The sequence below is a fragment of the Nyctereutes procyonoides genome, unplaced genomic scaffold, assembly GCF_905146905.1.
Source record: "Nyctereutes procyonoides isolate TBG_1078 unplaced genomic scaffold, NYPRO_anot_genome, whole genome shotgun sequence".
NCBI classification, from domain to species: Eukaryota; Metazoa; Chordata; class Mammalia; order Carnivora; family Canidae; genus Nyctereutes; species Nyctereutes procyonoides.
Window position 1 is genome coordinate 60,725,996 of NW_026575020.1, and position 19,149 is coordinate 60,745,144.

The following is a 19,149-nucleotide window of genomic DNA, read 5'->3' on the forward strand; positions in this document are numbered from 1 at the left end:
CCGCGGGTGCCCTGGCAGGTGTGGCTTGAAGTTCCCGTTGTGGGCAGCAGGTCTCTTATCGGGGGCCCCGTTCTGGGCGCCGTTGGCCACGTGCTCTCAGAAGCGCCCCGGCAGCCCGTTATCTCTGGAGGCCACCGAGTGGCCTGAGGAACAAGCCCAACAGCAGCCGCGGGGGTCCCCGGGCCGAGCCAGGGCCTCCAGCCTTGTGCGACCCTGTGGGACCCAGCTAGGCCGCAACCGAGGTCGACGGGCTCCACCCCGGATTGTGCGCGCGGAGTCCCGTGGGGCCCTGGGCCGGGGTCCAGCAAGGCTGTGGGCGCCCTGACCCTGCGGGCACCGGCGGAGGCGCCGCCCGACTCTGTCCCCCAATGGAAAGCCTTGGCCCGCCCCGCCCCTGTCGCCGTCCCTGTCCCCGCCCTCCAGCTGGTGCCAGCGGTGGCGGCGGGCGGCGCAGGAGGCGGACCGCGGCATCAGGACCCATCAGTGGGGGGACAGCCTGCGGGCGCGCTTCCCTGCGGACCAGGCCTGGACCTCGGCCCGGACAGCGCCCCCGTGCACCCCCCGGCCTGGACAGCGCCACCCCACCCCCCCCACCCCCCCCCGACCCCGCGAGCCCCCCATGGAGCACCTGCTGCGCGCTGAGCTGCGCACCGCGACCCTGCGGCCCTTCGGGAGCCCCGGGGCGGGCTGCATCAGCGAGGGGCGCGCCTACGACACGGACGCGGGCCCCGTGTTCGTCAAGGTCAACCGCAGGACACAGGTGCGGTCCCCGCCCCCAGGCCCCTCCACAGGAGCCGCAGGCCCGAGGCTGCAGAGGGGGTGACAGCTCCGGGCAGGCGGGGACGGGCCTGAGCGTTCCCTGCGGGCGGCCTCCTGTTCCCCGCGAGGGTCCGTGTCCGTGGGAAGAGGCGGGAGGGGCCGGGACAGGCTTGGGCTGGGACCTGGTCTCTCTGCCCCATGGGGCCCACGACTGAGCTGTGCGTGGAGGACACGGAGGCTCCGCGGATGCGGCCTGGGGGCCCCAGGGAGTTGCCTCCTTCCCCCAGCACCTGCCACCTGGCGCAGGGAATTGTCCGGAACCTCAGGTCCGAGCCAGAACCCCTCAACATGAGCCACACTCCGGGCAGGCAGTGGGGCGGGCTCGTGCAGGCCCTGGAACCCTCCCCTGAGCCCCCCCTGGGCCCCCACCTTCCCTCGAGGCCCTGGGCGCTGGCTCAGGCTGTCTGCAGCCCGTGTGTTGGGGACCCGCCTGCCCCGGAGCATGGGGGGGGGTGCTGGGGTTTAGGGCCGGCCCCCACTGATGCTAACCACCCCGGCCTCGCAGCTGCACGGTGTGTTGCCAGTCCGGAGGACCCCTCGCCTCGTTTTCCCCTTGGGTGCTTTGGGTTAAGGCACGGGGTTCCTTGCCCGCGGGGAAGCAGATGCTTCGGCCTCGTGAGGGTAGTTCCACGGCTGGAGGTGCTCGCAAGGCTACGCGCAGGCTCGCTGGGAACCCACTGACCTGTACCTGGGCCGGGGGGCCACCTGGGTCAAATCGGGGTATCTGCGGGAAGTGTTTTAGAAATAGGACGGCTCCTGGGTCCTGGTCCTGGTGGGGGCTGTGGTCTTCCTGGGTGGGGTGTGTGCCCCCCCCCCCGCCCGGGCCAGGCCCTGCTGACCTCCCCCTGCTTTCCCTTGGCCCAGATGTGTGTCCCGGTCACTCTGGCATGCCCCCCTGTCGCCCCTGCCACCCCAGCTCCCCCAGCACCCCCTGCTGCCCCCAGCCCCCCCTGCCACCCCCCTGCCGCCCCCTGCCTCCCCCTACCACCCCCTGCCTCCCTATGCTGCTGCTGCTCTTTCACTATCATTGCTTGAGGCCGTGAGGTGGGCAGGTAACCGGACGCAGGGGTCCAGCACAGACCCTCCACTAACCCACGTTCTGAGCACCGCACAGTACTTCCTGGCACCCCTGGCACTCCCACAGCCCCAGAGCACCATCCAGAACCCCTGCAGCACCCTAAGATACCTCCAGGACCCCCACAGCCCCCCGAGGAACTTCACAACCTCTATGGCACCCCATGGGCACCCCTGGGATCTCCACCAGCACCCCCTGGCACCCTGCAGTACCTCCATTGTACCCCCAGCACCCTCCCGGAACTATGGCACTTCCAGCGCCCCAATGTACCCCCAGCACCCCCTGAAGCTCCCCTGCACCGGCGCTTCCTCACCTCTCAGAGCAAGCACCCCAAGTCCCAGGCACAGCCCCATCCTGGCCGCCCCTTCCTGTCTGAAAGCAGCCACTTTGCACCCCAGCCTCTGAGGAGCCAGTGGCCTACTCTCCAGCTAGTTTTCGGGACCTGGAGGTTCTGGGTGCTCCTGGGCAATCCCGGGTGGTGGCTCCTGTCCGTGAGCTCACGGCTTACTCTGGATGCAGGCCCGGCAGATGTTTGAGGGAGAGCTGGCCAGCCTGGAGGCTCTCCGGGCCACCGGCCTGGTGCGGGTGCCTCGGCCCGTCAAGGTGATTGACCTGCCCGGAGGGGGGGCCGCCTTTGTGATGGAGCATCTGAAGATGAGGAGCTTGAGCAGGTGAGTGTGCCGGAGTGTGTATGGGGGGGAGGGAATGAGGGGGGAGGGGGAGAAAGGGGGAGAGAGGGAGGGTGTGGGGAGGGAGGGGGAGGGAGGGGAGGGAGGGAGGGAATGAGGGGGGAGGGGGAGAAAGGGGGAGAGAGGGAGGGTGTGGGGAGGGAGGGGGAGGGAGGGGAGGGAGGGGGAGGCCCAGAGAGGAGGGAGCAGGCTCTCTCCCATTGCCTGGGACCCTCCCGTCCCATGGTCCCCCGCCCCCCCATTGTCGGATTGTCCACCGAGCAGGTGGTCTTGCTTCCCCGTGGTTCTGGGCTAGTTTGGCTCCCAGGACGCGGTGTCCAGGAAGCGTGTTAGGCCCCGCGGCCTCGGCCTTGTGCTTTGCGATGAACTGGCCCAGTGAGGTCCCCCTAGGGGGTAGCTGCAGTCCTTAGGATTTTTTCTAACTGTTAAAGATATGTGTGTAATATTCAAGGCCTTAAAAGGTGGAAACCACAGATTGACGTGCAGCGGCCACCTGTGGTTCCCTCACCAAAGGCCACACTGACCTCTTGGTGCCTGAAGATCATCACAGTTTTTTTAAATATGTGATTTACATTTGTGGTTACAGAACTTTGGGGCTGGTTTTTCTTTCTTTCTTTTTTTTTAAGATTTTTATTTCTTTATTCCTGAGAGACACAGAGAGAGGCAGAGACCCAGGCCTAGGAAGAAGCAGTCTCTCTGCAGGGAGCCTCACGCAGGACTTGATCCTGGGGGTCACGCCCTGAGCTGGGGGGGGCCTGCTTTTTCTTCCCGTGACGTTTTAAGCCTGTGCCAAGGCTTCCGCTGAGGCCACCAGCCGGTCGCCGCTTGGTGATTCTGTTTTTCAGAAAGGGTCATGGTCTGCAGTTCACTTTTCACTTTTTCAAGGAACGGAGAGTAGTTTTTAAGGGATTTGGAGCACCTGCCGCGGCGGAGCGTTGGCGCTGGGCGCTGGGGTTTCCCGCGTGAAGGGCCGTCCTCTTCCCCAGTCAGGCGTCCAGGCTCGGAGAGCAGATGGCAGAGCTGCACCTCCACAACCAGAGGCTGAGGGACAGGTGCCGGGAGGAGGAGAGCACGCTGGGTACGTACCTGGGGTTCCTGCCGCCCGCGGGCTGCCCTCCTGGAGGCGGCGTCCACGTCCGCTGTCCTCCTCATCGGGTGGGGAGGGCCGGCTCACGCCCCGCTTATGCTCAGCCCCACTGGTGCCCGAGGCCGCAGGAGCACGCCTGGGTGCTCGGGTGCTTGGGTGCCCGGCTGCTCAGGTCCCCGGGTGCTCCAGTGCTTGGGTCTCTGGGTGCTCGGGTGCTCAGGTCCCCAGGTGCTCGGGTCCCTGGGTGGTCACGTGCTCAGGTCCCCAGGTGCCCAGGTGCTTGGGTCCCCGGGTGCTCGGGTCCCTGGGTGGTCGTGTGCTCAGGTGCCTGGGTGCTCGGGTGCTCAGGTCCCCGGGTGCCTGGGTGCTTGGGTGCCCGGGTGGCCGGGTGCTTGGCCGGGCACCGCGTTTACAGCAAGACAGCAGCCCTCTCCGTCCACAGGCCGCAGGGCTGAGGGGGCCACGTACGTGAGCAGGTTTGGCTTCCACACAGTGATCTGCTGTGGCTTCATCCCTCAGGTGAGTGCCGGGCGCCCATGTCCTCCCCGGGGCCCCAGAGCAGGTCGCCTCGCCCCTTGGAGGACCCCCTGCGCCCCAGGAAGGCGCTTGCAGCTGTGACACGGGGACGGGGGTAGGCGCAGGGGGTCGCTGAGCTGAGCCCGGGCTGTGGGGCGTGTGGAAGGGCAGCCAGGCAGAGGGAACAGCAGGTGCAGGGCCCGGTGATGACTGCCGGGGCTCCAGGCGGGTGGAGGGGCAGGGGCAAGTCCTGGTCACCCGCCCCGGGGCTTTGTAATCCTGTGGCACAAACCCCATTACTTCGGAGTGTACAGGGGCGCCTGGCTGGCTCAGTGGCTTAGACACCTGCCTCCTGGTCGTGAGTGAGGCCTCGATCGCAGGGTCGTGCGTCCAAGCACCGAATCGGGCTCCCCGCTGGGCACGGAGCCTCCTTACAAACCCCCGGTGTCTGCCCCTTGGTTCTCCACACGTCCGTGCTGTGCAGCCGTCAGTGCTGCCTCGTCGCGGGACATTGTCATCACCTCCAAGAGAAATCCCCTATCAGTTCGCGGGCGGCCCTCATTCCCTGGCCCGCGGGCGCCTAACCACTCGCCGTGGGCGGAGGGCGAGTGTCCCCCGTGGACAGCACCGGCGAGGGCCTGATGAAGCCCGAGCCAGGCTTAGGGCCCAACCCCGGGGCAGCCCTCCCGTCCGGGGTCCCTCGACGCTACCCGCACAGCGGGCTCCCGGCCCGTTAGGACCGGCAATGCCTGCGGAAGCTGCCCCCCGGGCTGCGCCGCCCGGAGCCGGGGCTCGGCTGAATGCGGCCCCGAGAGGTTGGGTTTAAGCGCAGCGGGCTCTCCAAGGACTCGGTGGGCCTCGGACCGGGACTCCCCAAGAACAGGGAAGTGAAATCGTACACGGAGCCCCACTGTGTGACGTCGGTGAGAGTGGGGCTGGACCATTAGGGACACAGGCAGCCCCTCTGCCCCTTTAGACTCCACGATCAGGGAACCCATTCAACTCAGCGGCAACTGGCCGGGAAGGGGAGAGGGGCCCGGCAGGCAGGACGCTCAGTCTACCCCGAGCTGGGACAGATGGTCCCGGGTGGGGTGCCCTGCACCAGCCCGGAGCTGCGGGAGGGTCTGCTCCCCGGGCAGGATGAGTGGGGCGACCCTGAGTGGTGGCAGCGGGCTTCTCTCGGACACCTCGTGCACCAAGCCCCCTGGGACCACTGGCTTGGTCGCCCAGCTGGTGTGTTTTGTACGCGGCCACTCCCCGGGCACGTGCCTAAGTGCTTGATCCCACACCGGTCACCGGCTGCCCTAGCGACCTGAGGAGGCTGGTGATGTCATGTGAGTCCTCTTACAGATGAGGAACGGGTGTGCCGAGAGCCCAGCGGTGCCCTGAGGCCCTGGGCCGGTGAGCGGAGGGCCAGGAGGGGACCCACGCCTGCTTCAGAGCGTGGGCCCGAAGCCCCGTGGCCTTGGGCCTCTGTCACAGAGAGAGTCCCGCCAGCCAGTGGTGTGCTCAGGTGGCCGGCCTCCGGCAGCTCAGGGTAAAGCCCTGTCTCTTCATGGCGGGGGGGGGGGGATCACCATCCCTCTGTCCAGGAGGGGGGACTGGACCAGCCAGTGCTGGTGTCCAGCTCTCGATACTCCATCTGTGCCTTTCACGACGTGGTCGCCCAGAAGGAAGACGGAGCCTTGGGCCCTGGGAGCCTGTGCAGGCAGATGGGGAAGGAGGGCGGCCACCCACGTGCCCCAGGCTGTTTGGGGACAGGGCCTCCCACCAGCACCAAGGGGGTGACCCCGGGCTGAGCGGCCACAGCACCCGGCACAGGGCGCGTCCACGCTGACAGCACCGGCCGGGGACATGTGTCTGCAGGTCAGCATGACGATGCAGGCTCTCTGGAGAGTCCCTCCCCTGGGGGGCTTCCCAAAGTAACCCTTTGTATGATGTAAACTTTGCATCTTTTTTTTAAAAAAAACCTCTATTAAGGTTTAATTGACATAAAAAATACTTCACATCGAAGTGTACAATTTGGTAAGTTTTGACACGTGTAGATACTCGTGAACCGGTCACCGTGGTTGGGACGAGTATATCCATCGCCCCCAAGGGTCCTCCTGCCCTTCGTTGCCCCTGGCAACCACCGTCAGTACAGATAATTTGTATTTCATAGCATTTAACGTAAATGGCATCACACGATACGTGCCTTTCTCTGGGTTTTTCCACCCAGCTTCATCACTTCATGATACTCGTGTATGTTGTTGCATGTGCGCAAAGTCTGTTCCTTTGTAGGATGAGCCACAGTCTGTCATTCACCTGCTGACCGGCACCTATTTCCAGGTTTTGCTTTCGCAAATAAAGCTGCTCTGAATCTTTGTGTACAAGGGCGTGTAGACAAGTGCTTCCACTTGTCTTGAGTAAATACCTAGGAGGGAAACGGCCGGGTCACATAGTAGGTTTGTATTTAACTTAAAAATAAAAAAGGAAGAGAGATTTATTTATTTATTTATTCATTTTTAAGGACTTTATTTATTCGTGAGAGACACACAGAGAGAGGCAGAGTTGCAGGCAGAGGGAGAAGCAGGCTCCCTGCAGGGAGACCAGTGCAGGACTCGATCCCAGGGCCCCGGGGTCACACCCCGAGCCGAAGGCAGACTCTCAACTGCTGAGCCCCCCGGGTGTCCCTATTAGAGTGAGAGAGAGCAGGTGGGAGCAGGGGCACAGAATCCCAAGCTGACTCCCCGCTGAGCGCGGAACCCAACGGGGGACTCAATCCCGTGACCCTGAGATATGACCTGAGCCGAAACCAAGGGTCGGACGCTCCACCGACTGAGCCACCCAGTCACCCCTAACTTCTAAGAAACCGCGGAAATGTTTCCCCAGGTGTTCGTCCGTCTGGCATCCCCCACAGCAGTGGAGGAGGGCGCGGGTACCTTAGAGTTCCCGCGTCCGGGTGGGCGAGCGGTGGTGGGTATCCCAGTGGGGCCCCATTTCCGCTGCTGGCCAGCGATGGGCCCTGTGCCGAGGATCAGTGGCGCAGATATTTAGGATCATTCCGTCCTATTCATCAGCCGGCCCGGCCCGCCTTCCTCTGAGACGACTGTGTCCGTGATATTCTGGCCCCTGAAATCTGCTGCCAGCGCAGCCACTGCAGCTTCCTTCTGGCAGGTGTCGGCAGGCGCGTCTTCTCCGTCCCCGTGGCCTGCTTCTGCCTTCCGATGCGCGCAGCTTGGACTCGAGGCTTTTCACTGGGGTCCTTGGCCCCTTTGCACGTAACGTGCTTATGGACGTGGCTGGGGCCGAATCTGTCATCCTGCTGTCTGTTTTCTGTCCTGTTGTCTCCCTTTGTCCTGCCCGTCGGCCCTCTTCTGGGCTGTCTTTAATGGCTTCAGCCTCGTCCCTCCGTTGCCCAGGTGAACGAGTGGCAGGATGACTGGCCCACCTTCTTTGCCCGGCACCGTCTCCAAGCGCAGCTGGACCTCATTGAAAAGGACTATGCTGATCGAGAGGCCCGAGAACTCTGGTCACAGCTACAGGTGGGTGCAGAGGTCACTTCCTGGGATGGGGGCTGTCCTATTAGGAGCCCACCACACCTGGGCGGGGGGCCTCCGGTACACGGAGCCCCCGAGCAGAGGTGGTCAAGTGCGGACACAGAAGTGCCTGGCTATTGGCTGACGGGGAACCTGGGAAGGGGATGGTGTCTGGGGACGTACTTGGCCCCGGTGCCATCTCACCGGCTAGGTCACCAAGTACTCGACCTCGAGCGCGGCTCTCGTGACACGTGCGCCCCTGTCTCATCAATGGTGGCATTTACCATTGCTTCCTCATGCTCTCTTGCCCTGTTCCTCTTCCTTTTCCAAGGCATGAACGTCTGATGTGGGCAGCAGATGCCCTAGAGTGACTAGTTTGGAACTAGAACTCTCAAAATGTTAAAAGCAGAACTTGTGTGTCCATCCAGGGTGATCCTGCAGAAGAAACTTTATTTAACTCACTGATGAAGTAGCCAGGAATATATGGAAGAGGCGCAGGGATGTATGTGCTGAAAAATAACAGAATAGTGGAGAAGGGATCCCTGGTGGCGCAGCGGTTTAGCGCCTGCCTTTGGCCCAGGGCACGATCCTGGAGACCCGGGATCAAATCCCACGTCGGGCTCCCGGTGTATGGAGCCTGCTTCTCCCTCTGCCTGTGTCTCTGCCCCTCTCTCTCTCTCTCTCTCACTGTGTGCCTATCATAAATAAATAAAACAAAAAAATTAATAAAAATTCAAAAAAAATTTTTAAAAGAACGGTGGAGAAGATTTGCCAAGTTACTTAAAAAAAAAAAAACAAGCCCTTCCACTCATGTTATTTGGTTCCTATTCTACGGGACCACCTCCACTGAGGTCTCTACTGTGTGGAGGTCATTAGTGCCATGGGGGGTGCAGACTAAATTGGTGATAGTAAGACAGTGTTGCCTCCTCCTGGACCCCAGGATCCTCCTCTCTGGGCTTCACAGACCAGGTTGTCGTTGGGCCCTGAACAAACGCGAGGTCATCGTTGCCTTATTTCCAAGTGTCGGATGAGGCGGCGGTGGCTCAGAGTCCCCACGGTAACTCCGTGTGCAATAAATTATTTTTTCTTTTAGGTGAAGATCCCGGATCTGTTTTGTGGCCTAGAGATCGTCCCTGCCCTGCTTCATGGGGATCTCTGGTCCGGGAACGTCGCCGAGGACGACGTGGGACCCATTATTTACGACCCAGCTTCCTTCTACGGACATTCTGAGTTTGAGCTGGCCATTGCGTTGATGTTTGGGGGGTTCCCCAGATCCTTCTTCACTGCCTACCACCGCAAGATCCCCAAGGCTCCGGGGTTCGACAAGCGGCTGCTGCTGTACCAGCTCTTTAACTACCTGAACCACTGGAACCACTTCGGGCAGGGGTACAGGAGCCCCTCCCTGGGCACCATGAGGAAGCTTCTCAAGTAGCAGCTGCCCTGCATCGGCCACCCCCTGCTTCACCAACAGGCCGGGCGAGCAGCGCCAGTGATCAATAAAGTCGGGGGCTCCCGGACCCAATGGCCGTCAGCTGCCTGTGTCTCCACGCTCCTGTGGTTGGGCCCGGGGCACCCGGCAGGTTCCAGCAGGCTCATTACGTATCGTGGTCTGGGGGGGGGGGGATCTGGATGTTTTCAGGATAATTGGCATAGAGATCACACAGACCTGGGATTTGCGTGGATGGGGGTGGGAATCACACCTGTCCCCTGGACCCAGGCAGAGGTGGGGACCGGGAGGTGGGTCTCCCCTGTCCCGCGGCATCTCCGGGGAGTGGGGCTCGGAGTCCGCCCCTGCCCAGGTGGGACACACGGAAGGAAAGGTCTTGGGGCCGCAGCCACCGCCAGCCGGCCCCGCACTGCAGGTCTCAGGGGATGACAAGAGGGCGGGGTCGGGCCCTGCCCACGGGGGTGTCTGGGCGTCCACTGTGGTCGGGCGGCCGGGGTCGGGTCGCGTGTCCTCCCTGAAGGCCAGGCCTCTGCTCCTCCTGGCAAAATCACCAGCCTCGGGGCGCAGGCGCGCCCGCCTTTCTCTTTCCTGGGTCTGGCCTCGCGGTCAGGAGGCTGTTCCCGCCCGACCCACCGGGACGCCTCCTTCCGGACCTGCGACATCTCAACCCAGCACCTGCGTCGCGCAGGACCCGCGCTGGCGGGACTTCGGTGCGAGCCGCGCCCCCAGCGTGCAGGGCGGCGGGGCGGCGGGGCGGCGGGGCGGCGGGGCTCGGCCTGGGTCTCCTCCCCTGCTTCTCTCCGCCCCCCGCCCCTGCTCCGGTCCTCCCCCCGCAGGCTCCGCTCCGTGCCGCACCCTCCGGGCTGCACCCGCGAGCTCAGGCCCCGCCCCCGCCCCCGCCCCGCCCCGCCCCACCCCGCGCACCAGGCTCCCCCCCGCGGGCTCCCCTCCCCGGCCCCGCCCCTCCCCGGCCCCGCCCCATCCCGCAAGCAGGCTCCCCTCCCCTGGCCCCGCCCTACCCCGCGCAGCAGGCCCCGCCCCCCGCATTCCAGTCCCGCCCGCCGCTGGCTCCTCTCCGCGGGCCCCGCCCGTGGCCCCGCCCCATCTCGCACTGCAGGCTCCGCCCCCCGCAGGCTCCCCTGCCCGGGCCCCGCCCTCCCTCTTGCCCCGCCCCCGCAGCAGGCCCCGCCCCCCTCCCCGCCTCAGGCTCCCCTCCCCGGGCCCGCCCCTCGGGGCTCCGCGCCGCCTCCGTGCACCTCTTTTGGCGGCCGGCGCGCTCCGTAGCGGCCCGAGGCGCGAGGTCGGAGGTCGCGGGGCGGGGCCGGCGTCGGTGGCGACCGCCTGTGCCTCAGCCGTCGCCCTCGGCCCGCGTCAGCCCGCGTTCGCCTTCCCGGAGCTCGGGCGCGGCCGCGGACGCCGAGCATGGCCCTGGGCGAGGAGCGGGCGGCGGGCGCGCCGGAGGACGGGGCGGAGGACGAGGTGCTGGCGCGCGGCAGCGCCCTCGAGGCGTTCGGCGAGAGCGCGGAGACCCGGGCGCTGCTCGGCCGCCTGCGGGAGGTGCTCGGCGACCGTGCGGCCCGGGAGGGCGCCCTGGAGCGGTTCCGAGGTGCGGGCGGGGGCGGGCGGGGGGCTGGGGGGGCGGGGGCGGCCGGGGGGATGGGGCCTGGGGGATGGGGGCGGGGGGCCCGCGGGGGCGGGCGGGGGATGGGGGGCGGGGGCCTGGGGGGCGGGGGCGGGGGGCCCGCGGGGGCGGGCGGGGGCATGGGGGGGCGGGGGCAGCCGGGGGGATGGGGGCGGGGGGCCTGGGGGGATGGGGGCGGGGGGCCTGCGGGGGCGGGCGGGGGGATGGGGGGGCGGGGGCCTGGGGGGCCCGCGGGGGGCGGGGGCGAGCCGCAGACAAAGGCGGGGGGGGGGGCGGGGGCCTGCGGGCGCGGAGGGGGCACCGCCCTCCCTGACGCTGATTCTCGCGCTTTCTTTTTAGTGATAATGGACAAATACCAGGAGCAGCCTCATCTGCTGGACCCGCACCTCGGTGAGGACGGAGGCAGGCGCCGCGGGTCCCATCCTGCCCCAGCTCCAGCCCGAGTCGAGCTCTTCCTCTTCTTCTTTTCTGAGATCTCATTTATTTATTTATGAGATTGAGAGAGAGAGAGAGAGGCAGAGACGCAGGCAGAGGGAGGAGCAGGCCCCACGCAGGAGCCCGACGCGGGACTCGATGCCGGGACCCCGCGGTCACGCCCTGGGCTGCAGGCGGCGCTAACCGCTGAGCCACCCGGGGATTCCTCTTTTCATTTATTTCGTCCGTTGTCTTTGCTATCCGAGTGTGCTTGTCTGTGGCTTGGTGCTCTTCACAGTCGCCGTAGGGGCTGGGTGTTGCGGTCTGGGGAGCAGGGGCCGCAGCTGGGTGCTGGGTGCTGCAGCCGGGTCGGCCGGTCCCGGAATGCCTGCTCCGGCCTGGGACTGCGGCGCTGACCGCGTGGCTGTCGTCCGCCCCTTCCTGGCTTCCTCTTGGACCCGCTCTCCCCAGAGCACCTCGGTCCCGTGTGTGATGACGGAATGTTCTAGATCGGCACCGTCTGGCAAGGTCACCACTAGCCACACGGGATTGCAGAGCACCGGAAGCTTGGCTAGGATGACCGAAGAACTGCATTTAAAATTTTATTGGACTCCAATTAAGAAAGGCTCCAAATGTGGCTAATGGCTGCGGTGTTCACTTTAGAGACGTAAGCCTCTGGCTCTCTGCCCAGCAGGGGCGGTGGCTGCGGGACCCCGGAGCACTCCCGTTGTCCCCCTCTCTGCCCTGCCCGGGGCCCTCCCGGCGCCTGAGCGCGGACTGCTTGCTGGGCTGCTCCAGGTCCCCCGGCTTTCCCTGCTGCTGCTGTCCGGTTTCCAAGGCACAGATGACATCTCTTGGCTGTTGTTTTTTCCTCTCTTCTTCTTTGTGGATTTGTATCACTCTATTTCCCTTTTTACTGCAGCTGGAGGCGGGTGGTGAGGATTCCTGAGATGAGCGTGTGGAATAATCTGCTTTTCTGGTCTCTGTTGTCGTGACGGTCTCTGCTCTGTTTCTGAGTCCCTCGGTCCAGGTCTGGCTGTGCTCCGCTCTTCCCCAGGTTCACCTCTCTCCTCTGGCATCAGCTTTTCCGTGTAATTCGGTCTTTCCGTGTTACTGGTTCTGTCCGCATTTAAGACCTAAGGGATGGAGATGAGGGCTCCTCTGCTTCTGTTTCATAAGTTGGAGTGTTTCCTGCCAGGCCTCTCCTGCCCGCGTTCTGTTGGGCACCTGCATCTGGCCAGTGTGCCAGGCGGATGGCAGGTTTTCCCTGGAGCAGGTGAGTTGGTTGAGTTTTCCATCACACTGAGGCTGTCCCGGATGCCAGAAGGACGCCCGTCCTTTATGTGGGGTGTTCACGTCTCCTCTGGGGAAGCTCCTCTTGTCCTAAGTGGCCCGTTGAGAGTCTTGCTCTGGGACGAAAGCTGCTTGTGCTGAGGTGAGGGGGGACTTACACGCCACGGGTTTCACCATTTCAGGTGTGTACTTCCCTGGTGTTTAGTGTGTCACAGACTTGGGCAGCCCTCACCACTAATTCCTGAACGTTTCATCATCCCCAGAAGAAGCCCCTACCCGTCGACAGTCACCCCCACGCCCCCTCCAGTCCCTGGCAACCACTAATCTGCTTTCTGTGTCTGCACGTGTGTGGCAGGAACGTTTTTGTTAATAGAGTCAGACAATACGTGGACTATTGTGACTGGCTGGCTTCTTTAACTGGGTGTAACGTTTAAAGTTCATTGTGTAATTAGATACTTTGCTAGCTTTTCTGTTTCTTTTGGGTTTCCTTTTTTTTTTTGTTTTTTTTTTGTTTTTAGATTTTATTTATTTATTCATGAGACACAGAGGCAGAGACACAGGTAGAGGGAGACGCAGGCTCCACACAGGGAGCCCGATGTGGGACTTGATCCCGGGACCCCAGGATCACACCCCGGGCTGAAGCGGCGCTAAACCACTGAGCCCCCCACCCGGCTGCCCTCCTTTCAGCATTTAAAAAGAGATGGTCCTACTGCCTTGGCTTGTGTTGGTTCAGACAAGAGATCTGTCTTTATACTTCTCTTTGTTCCTCCATGTAACTTGGGCTTTTTTCTCTGGCAGTTGGTAGGATTTTCTTTTTTTTTGGTGATCTTCAGCAATTTGAAACATGACATGCCATGGTGTAATTTTCTTCCCATTTATCCTGCTCGGAATTTGTTGAAGCTTTTAGATTAATAGGTGTACAGTGGTCATCAAATTTGGAATGATTTTGGCTGTTATTTCTTTGGATATTTCCTCTGCCCTTAGAACTCAGGTTAACTGTGTGTTGATGCACTTGACACTGTTGCACGTGGTGCTGAGGCTGCTCTGTGTTTTCCCTTCCTTCCCCCTGTAGTGTAGAAGTTTACTTACTGTGCCTCTAAGTTCTCTCATCTTCTGCAGGATCTAATCCGCTGTTAATCTCATTTAGTTTTTCCTTTCAGATCTTGTTTTTTCCAGCTCTTGACGTTACTGTGTTAATATCTTCATTTCTTGCCTCATGGCGTTCAGATTTTCCATTACATCCTTGAGCATGTTTTAGTATTTATAGTATTTATGATACTCGCTTTAAAGTTTATATCTTCGGGGCACCTGAGTGGTTCAGCGGTTGAGCATGTGTCTGCCTTCAGCCCAGGGCATGATCCTGGAGTCCTGGGATCGAGTCCCACGTCAGGCTCCCCACATGGAGCCTGCTTCTCCCTCTGCCTGTGTCTCTGCCTCTCTCTCTGTGTCTCTCATGAGTGAATACATAAAATCTGAAAAAAAAAAAAATAAAGTTTATATCTTTGGGGAATTTCTGTTGACTGATTTCCTCCATTAGGAGTCACAGTAACTTTTTAGACAGCCACATGTCTTAAAATTTTTGAGTGGATTAAGGGTATTGTATTATGATGATGGTGGTTTTACATTTTTTGTCTTTAGAGAGTGCTCAAATTTGCCAGGCAGTTTAGTTAATTGTAAACCATTTATAGCTTTGTTAGGGCAGTTCTCACTTTTTCTCTAATTTAGCCTCACTACTAAGAAAAGACTTCTCTGGAGCGTCTCCTGTTTGCTCTGGGTGCTCAATGACTTTACTCTGACTTGATGGAATTTGAATGTTGGCCCCATGTCAGCTGGGAACTCTTCACCTTACTGCTTTTTTTTTAAAGATTTTATTTATTCACGAGAGACAGAGAGAGAGAGAGGGGCAGCTACACAGAGACACAGGCAGAGGGACAAACGGGCTCCACGCAGGGAGCCCAATGCAGGAATCGATCCCGGGTCTCCAGGATCATGCCCCAGGCCAAAGACGGTGCTAAACCGCTGAGCCCCCCGGGCTGCCCACCTTACTGCTTTTTGATGGTTGTTCTTAACCCGGGCTTGTGGGCTCCCCCCGTGCTTGTGAAAATGCATACCTTCCTCTTCATTGCTCTGTCCTACAGATTTCAGCTGACTTAGCCTCCTTGAACCCTAGTCTCTGCTCTGTTTGAGTCCTCCCCTCCATGTACTGAATTCTAAAAATCACCTCCTGGCAGACACCCTGGGCAGCTGTTCATCCCTGTTGGTTTGTTACCTTGCACTGTCTGTTGTTCCAGTGTCTGAAAATTTGTCACATACTTGTCTAGTTTTCTAATTTTTGGTGGTGAAACAATTCCATATAATCTATTCCTTTATAACTAGGAGTGGAAATCCTTTTTTTCTGCCTTATTTACATTGGTTAGAATGTGCTTATCACTAAATCTTAGTAGTTGTAGGAAGTATCTTTTATAAGGCATGGTATTAGATATTTGAGATCGTGTAATTTTTAAAAATAAGAACATTTCTCCTGCATTTTACTTTATTTTATTTTATTATCTTTTTTGGAGAGAGAAAGAGAATGCACATGTGTAAGTAGTGGGGGGGAGGGGGAGAGGGAGAGTATAGTGTTAGTATATGTGCTGCCGAAGCGAGCACAGAGAGAATCTGTTTTTAAAGATTTCACCTATATATTCATGAGAGACACAAAGAGAAAGAGGCAGAGACACAGGCAGAGGGAGAAGCAGGCTCCATGCAGGGAGCCCGATGCAGGACTCGATCCCGGGACTCCAGGATCACACCCTGGGCCGAAGGCGGTGCTAAACCACTGAGCCACCCAGGGATACCCGAGAGAGAGAATCTTAAGCAGACTCCCTGCCCAGGGCTGAGGCCGCTTGGGGCTGGATCGCACAACCATGATCTGGGCTGCCATCAGGAGTTGCATGCTTTACCGACTCAGCCACCCAGGAGCCCCTCTCCTGCATTTTAAGAGCAAGAATGAATGGTGTATTCTATGTTCTAGAATCTGTTAAGATGAAAATGTTTTTCTTCTTTTTCTCTGTTGATACTTAGATCGAATAGGTTTACTGATACTTAACCAGTCATATATATGAAGCCTTTTTTTGGCATCTTGTTTTAATATCATAGTTATGTTTAATTTTGTAGTAAATGTTTTGTGTATGTTTTTCTCTAGAATGGATGATGAACTTGTTGTTGGATATAGTGCAAGATAAGACATCTCCAGCTGACCTCATGCACCTGGCTTTTAAATTTCTTTACATCATCACCAAGGTAACATTTACACACAGCACTTTATAGTTGACAGAACACTGCCTTTTTTTTTTTTTTTTTAAAGATTTTTATTTATTGGGACGCCTGGGTGGCTCAGTGGTTGAGCGTCTGCCTTTGGCTCAGGCCATGACCCCAGGGTCCCGGGATCGAGTTCCACATCAGGCTCCCGGCATGGAGCCTGCTTCTCCCCCTGCCTGTGTCTCTGCCTCTGCCTCTTTCCCTCTATGTCTCTCATGAATAAGTAAATCAAATCTTTAAAAAAAAAAGGTTTTTATTTATTTATTTGACATAGAACATAATCAGGGGGAGGGGCAGAGGGACAAGTATACTGCCCTCTGAGGAGGGAGCCTGACACTCCATTCCAGGACCCCGGGATCATGACCTGAGCCAAAGGCAGATGCCTAACCGACTGAGCCACCCAGGCACCCCAACAGGACACTTTTTTATATACTTGGTCCAGAACTTAGCTTCCAAATATTATTTTTCAGGAAAGATGGTTCTCACACATAATTTGTGGGCTTCATTCTTTTTTTTTTTTTTTTACCACATTTTAGGGATCGGATGTTAGTGATAGTGATCGGGGGTCCTTTGGCTGAAACCACGTCTGAGATATTTAGCATCTTCCGTTGAAATACATCAGGTAGCACCTAGCTAGAAAGGCAGTGGGGGAGGGGAAGAGAGGAGGGAGACGGGGAGAGAGAGATGACTAATTAGGAGTTTCTTACAAGGAAAAAGTGGGCAAGTTTGGTGAAAATGGAAGTGCTTATCAAACTTTAATGTGTAGGTGAATTTCCTGGGGATCTTGTTAACAAGGCAGATTCTGAGTAAGCAGGTCTGGAGTGGAGTGTGGTAATCTGCATTCTTAGAGACTCCCAGGTGATAGGCCAGTGCTGACCTGCAGACATCACCAATTGCAATTTTTTTTTTTTAAGATTTTATTCATGAGAGACACAGATAGAAAGGCAGAGACAGGCAGTGGGAGAAGCAGGGTCCATGCAGGGAGCCCGATGTGGGACTCGATCCGGGACCCTGGGGTCATGCCCTGAGCCAAAGGCAGACGCCTAACCGCTGAGCCACCCAGGCGCCCCAGCCAATTGCAGTTTTTTTTTTTTTTAATTTTTTTTGTTTTTTTTTTATTTATTTATGATAGTCACAGAGAGAAAGAGAGAGAGAGGCAGAGACATAGGCAGAGGGAGAAGCAGGCTCCATGCACCGGGAGCCTGACGTGGGATTCGATCCTGGGTCTCCAGGATCGCGCCCTGGGCCAAAGGCAGGCGCTAAACCGCTGCGCCACCCAGGGATCCCCCTTTTTTTTTTTTTTTCAATTGCAGTTTTAACCATGGGAGTGACTCAGAACCATCTCGGGTGGGTTTTGATGGGCTGCGCGGTATAGTAGTGCCTGCTGTGTGGTGAGGAGAGGTCCTTGGCCAGTGAGAGGGCTTCGTGGTGGGCTGCCGTGGGCTTACTTCTCTGTGGCTCAGGTGGTTTGAGTGCAGGGTCCCTTCTGGTGGTGTAGCACTGCGTTTATGGAAGCCATAGTGACTTTGGGGACCTTTGAGTTTTTGAGGACTTAGTCTCCTGAGTGTCAGAGGGCACTTGTATAAACAAGGTGAAAGCAAAACTTTCTAGTTTGTAACATATCTATATGTGTGTATATATATATTTTGAAATTTTAAGTCTTTTTTTTTTTATAAATTTATTTTTTATTGGTGTTCAATTTGCCAACATACAGAATAACACCCAGTGCTCATCCCATCAAGCGCCCCCCTCAGTGCCCGCCACCCGGTCACTCCCACCCCCCGCCCTCCTCCCCTTCCACCACCCCTAGTTCGTTTCCCAGAGTTAGGAGTCTTCATGTTCTGTCTCCCTTTCTGATATTTCCCACTCATTTTTTCTCCTTTCCCCTTTATTCCCTTTCACTATTTTTTATTTTACCCAAATGAATGACACCATATAATGTTTGTCCTTCTCCGATTGACTTACTTCACTCAGCATCATGCCCTCCAGGTCCATCCACGTCGAAGCAAATGGTGGGTATTTGTCGTTTCTAACAGCTGAGGAATATTCCATTGTACACATAGACCACAGCTTCTCTATCCATCTTTTTTTTTTTTTTTTTTTCTATCCATGGACACCGAGGCTCCTCCCACAGTTTGGCTATTGTGGACATTGCTGCTAGAGACATCCGGGTGCAGGTGTCCCGGCGTTTTACTGCATCTGTATCTTTGGGGTAAATCCCCAGCAGTGCAATTGCTGGGTCGTAGGGCAGGTCTAGTTTTAACTCTTTGAGGAACCTCCACACAGTTTTCCAGAGTGGCTGCACCAGTTCACATTCCCACCAACAGTGCAAGAGGACTCACCTTTCTCCACATCCTCTCCAACATCTGTTGTTTCCTGCCTTGTTAATTTTCCCCATTCTCACTGGGGTGAGGTGGGATCTCATTGTGGTTTTGTATAGATTTTTAAATATTTTATTTATTTATTCACAAGAGACACAGAGAGAGGCAGAGACACAGGCAGAGGGAGAAGCAGGCTCCCTGCGGGGAGACCAGTGCAGGACTCGATCCTGGGACCCTGGGGTCACGCCCTGGGCCAAAGGCAGATGCTCAACTGCTGAGCCACCCAGGTGTCCCATGTATCTCTATTTTTGATGAAGCACATATAAAAGGTGTTAAGTCAGAACAAACGTTTATGAAATGATATAAGAAGCAAAATGGCTTTCTTGTTTTTTTTTTTTTAATTTATGATAGTCACACACAGAGAGAGAGAGAGAGAGAGAGAGAGGCAGAGACACAGGCAGAGGGAGAAGCAGGCTCCACGCACCGGGAGCCCGACGTGGGATTCGATCCCGGGTCTCCAGGATCGCGCCCTGGGCCAAAGGCAGGCGCCAAACCGCTGAGCCACCCGGGATCTCTTATTTAATTTTTTTAATTTTTTTTTTATTTAGGCTTTCCTGTTTATTCTTAACAAGTTATATCGCTGTAATGTGATATAATTCTCTTTGATCACCGCGTGGAATAGGTGGTGATCTTTGATGATAGAGAAAAATATAATTTTGCTGTTTTCTGTGTTTTCTAATTATGTAATAATGTTTTTTTAACCTGGTAGGTTCGAGGATATAAAACATTTCTTCGTTTATTTCCTCATGAAGTAGCCAACGTACAGCCTGTTTTAGATATGTTTACAAATCAGAATCCCAGAGACCATGAGGTGAGTGTCTTTATTCTCCTTTTCATTCCCAGTCACGTCCTTCCTTCCTTCCCTTGTTTGCTCCACTCCTGACTGGCAGGTTCATCTTCCTGTTTCCTTCAATTTGAACTTCTGCTGCTTTGTATCACTCTCTTTTTTATTCTTTTGCCTTTTTCTT

General features: G+C 57.9%; 2 protein-coding genes across 5 annotated transcripts in view; both read left to right on the top strand.

The window, feature by feature from the left end:
- The first annotated feature begins 472 nt into the window (after nucleotides 1-472).
- FN3K (fructosamine 3 kinase) lies at nucleotides 473-9,225 on the top strand. The gene is made up of 6 exons (XM_055316294.1): nucleotides 473-760; nucleotides 2,414-2,565; nucleotides 3,570-3,661; nucleotides 4,113-4,189; nucleotides 7,588-7,710; nucleotides 8,798-9,225. Exons 1-6 carry the CDS (start codon nucleotides 620-622, stop codon nucleotides 9,134-9,136), a joined length of 924 nt encoding a protein of 307 aa, XP_055172269.1. The 5' UTR covers nucleotides 473-619; the 3' UTR covers nucleotides 9,137-9,225.
- Nucleotides 9,226-10,452: 1,227 nt separating this feature from the next.
- The window catches only part of TBCD (tubulin folding cofactor D), a 111,487-nt gene continuing 102,790 nt past the window's right edge, over nucleotides 10,453-19,149 (top strand). For 3 of the 4 annotated variants that reach the window (XM_055322159.1, XM_055322166.1, XM_055322174.1), the window contains exons 1-4: nucleotides 10,454-10,757; nucleotides 11,133-11,183; nucleotides 15,685-15,782; nucleotides 18,891-18,992. In XM_055322159.1, the coding sequence (XP_055178134.1) occupies nucleotides 10,574-10,757; nucleotides 11,133-11,183; nucleotides 15,685-15,782; nucleotides 18,891-18,992 (435 nt within the window). In that variant the 5' untranslated portion in view covers nucleotides 10,454-10,573. Of the gene's footprint in view, nucleotides 10,758-11,132; nucleotides 11,184-15,684; nucleotides 15,783-18,890; nucleotides 18,993-19,149 lie in introns of all 4 variants that reach the window. The other variant, XM_055322185.1, reaches the window with a different exon arrangement.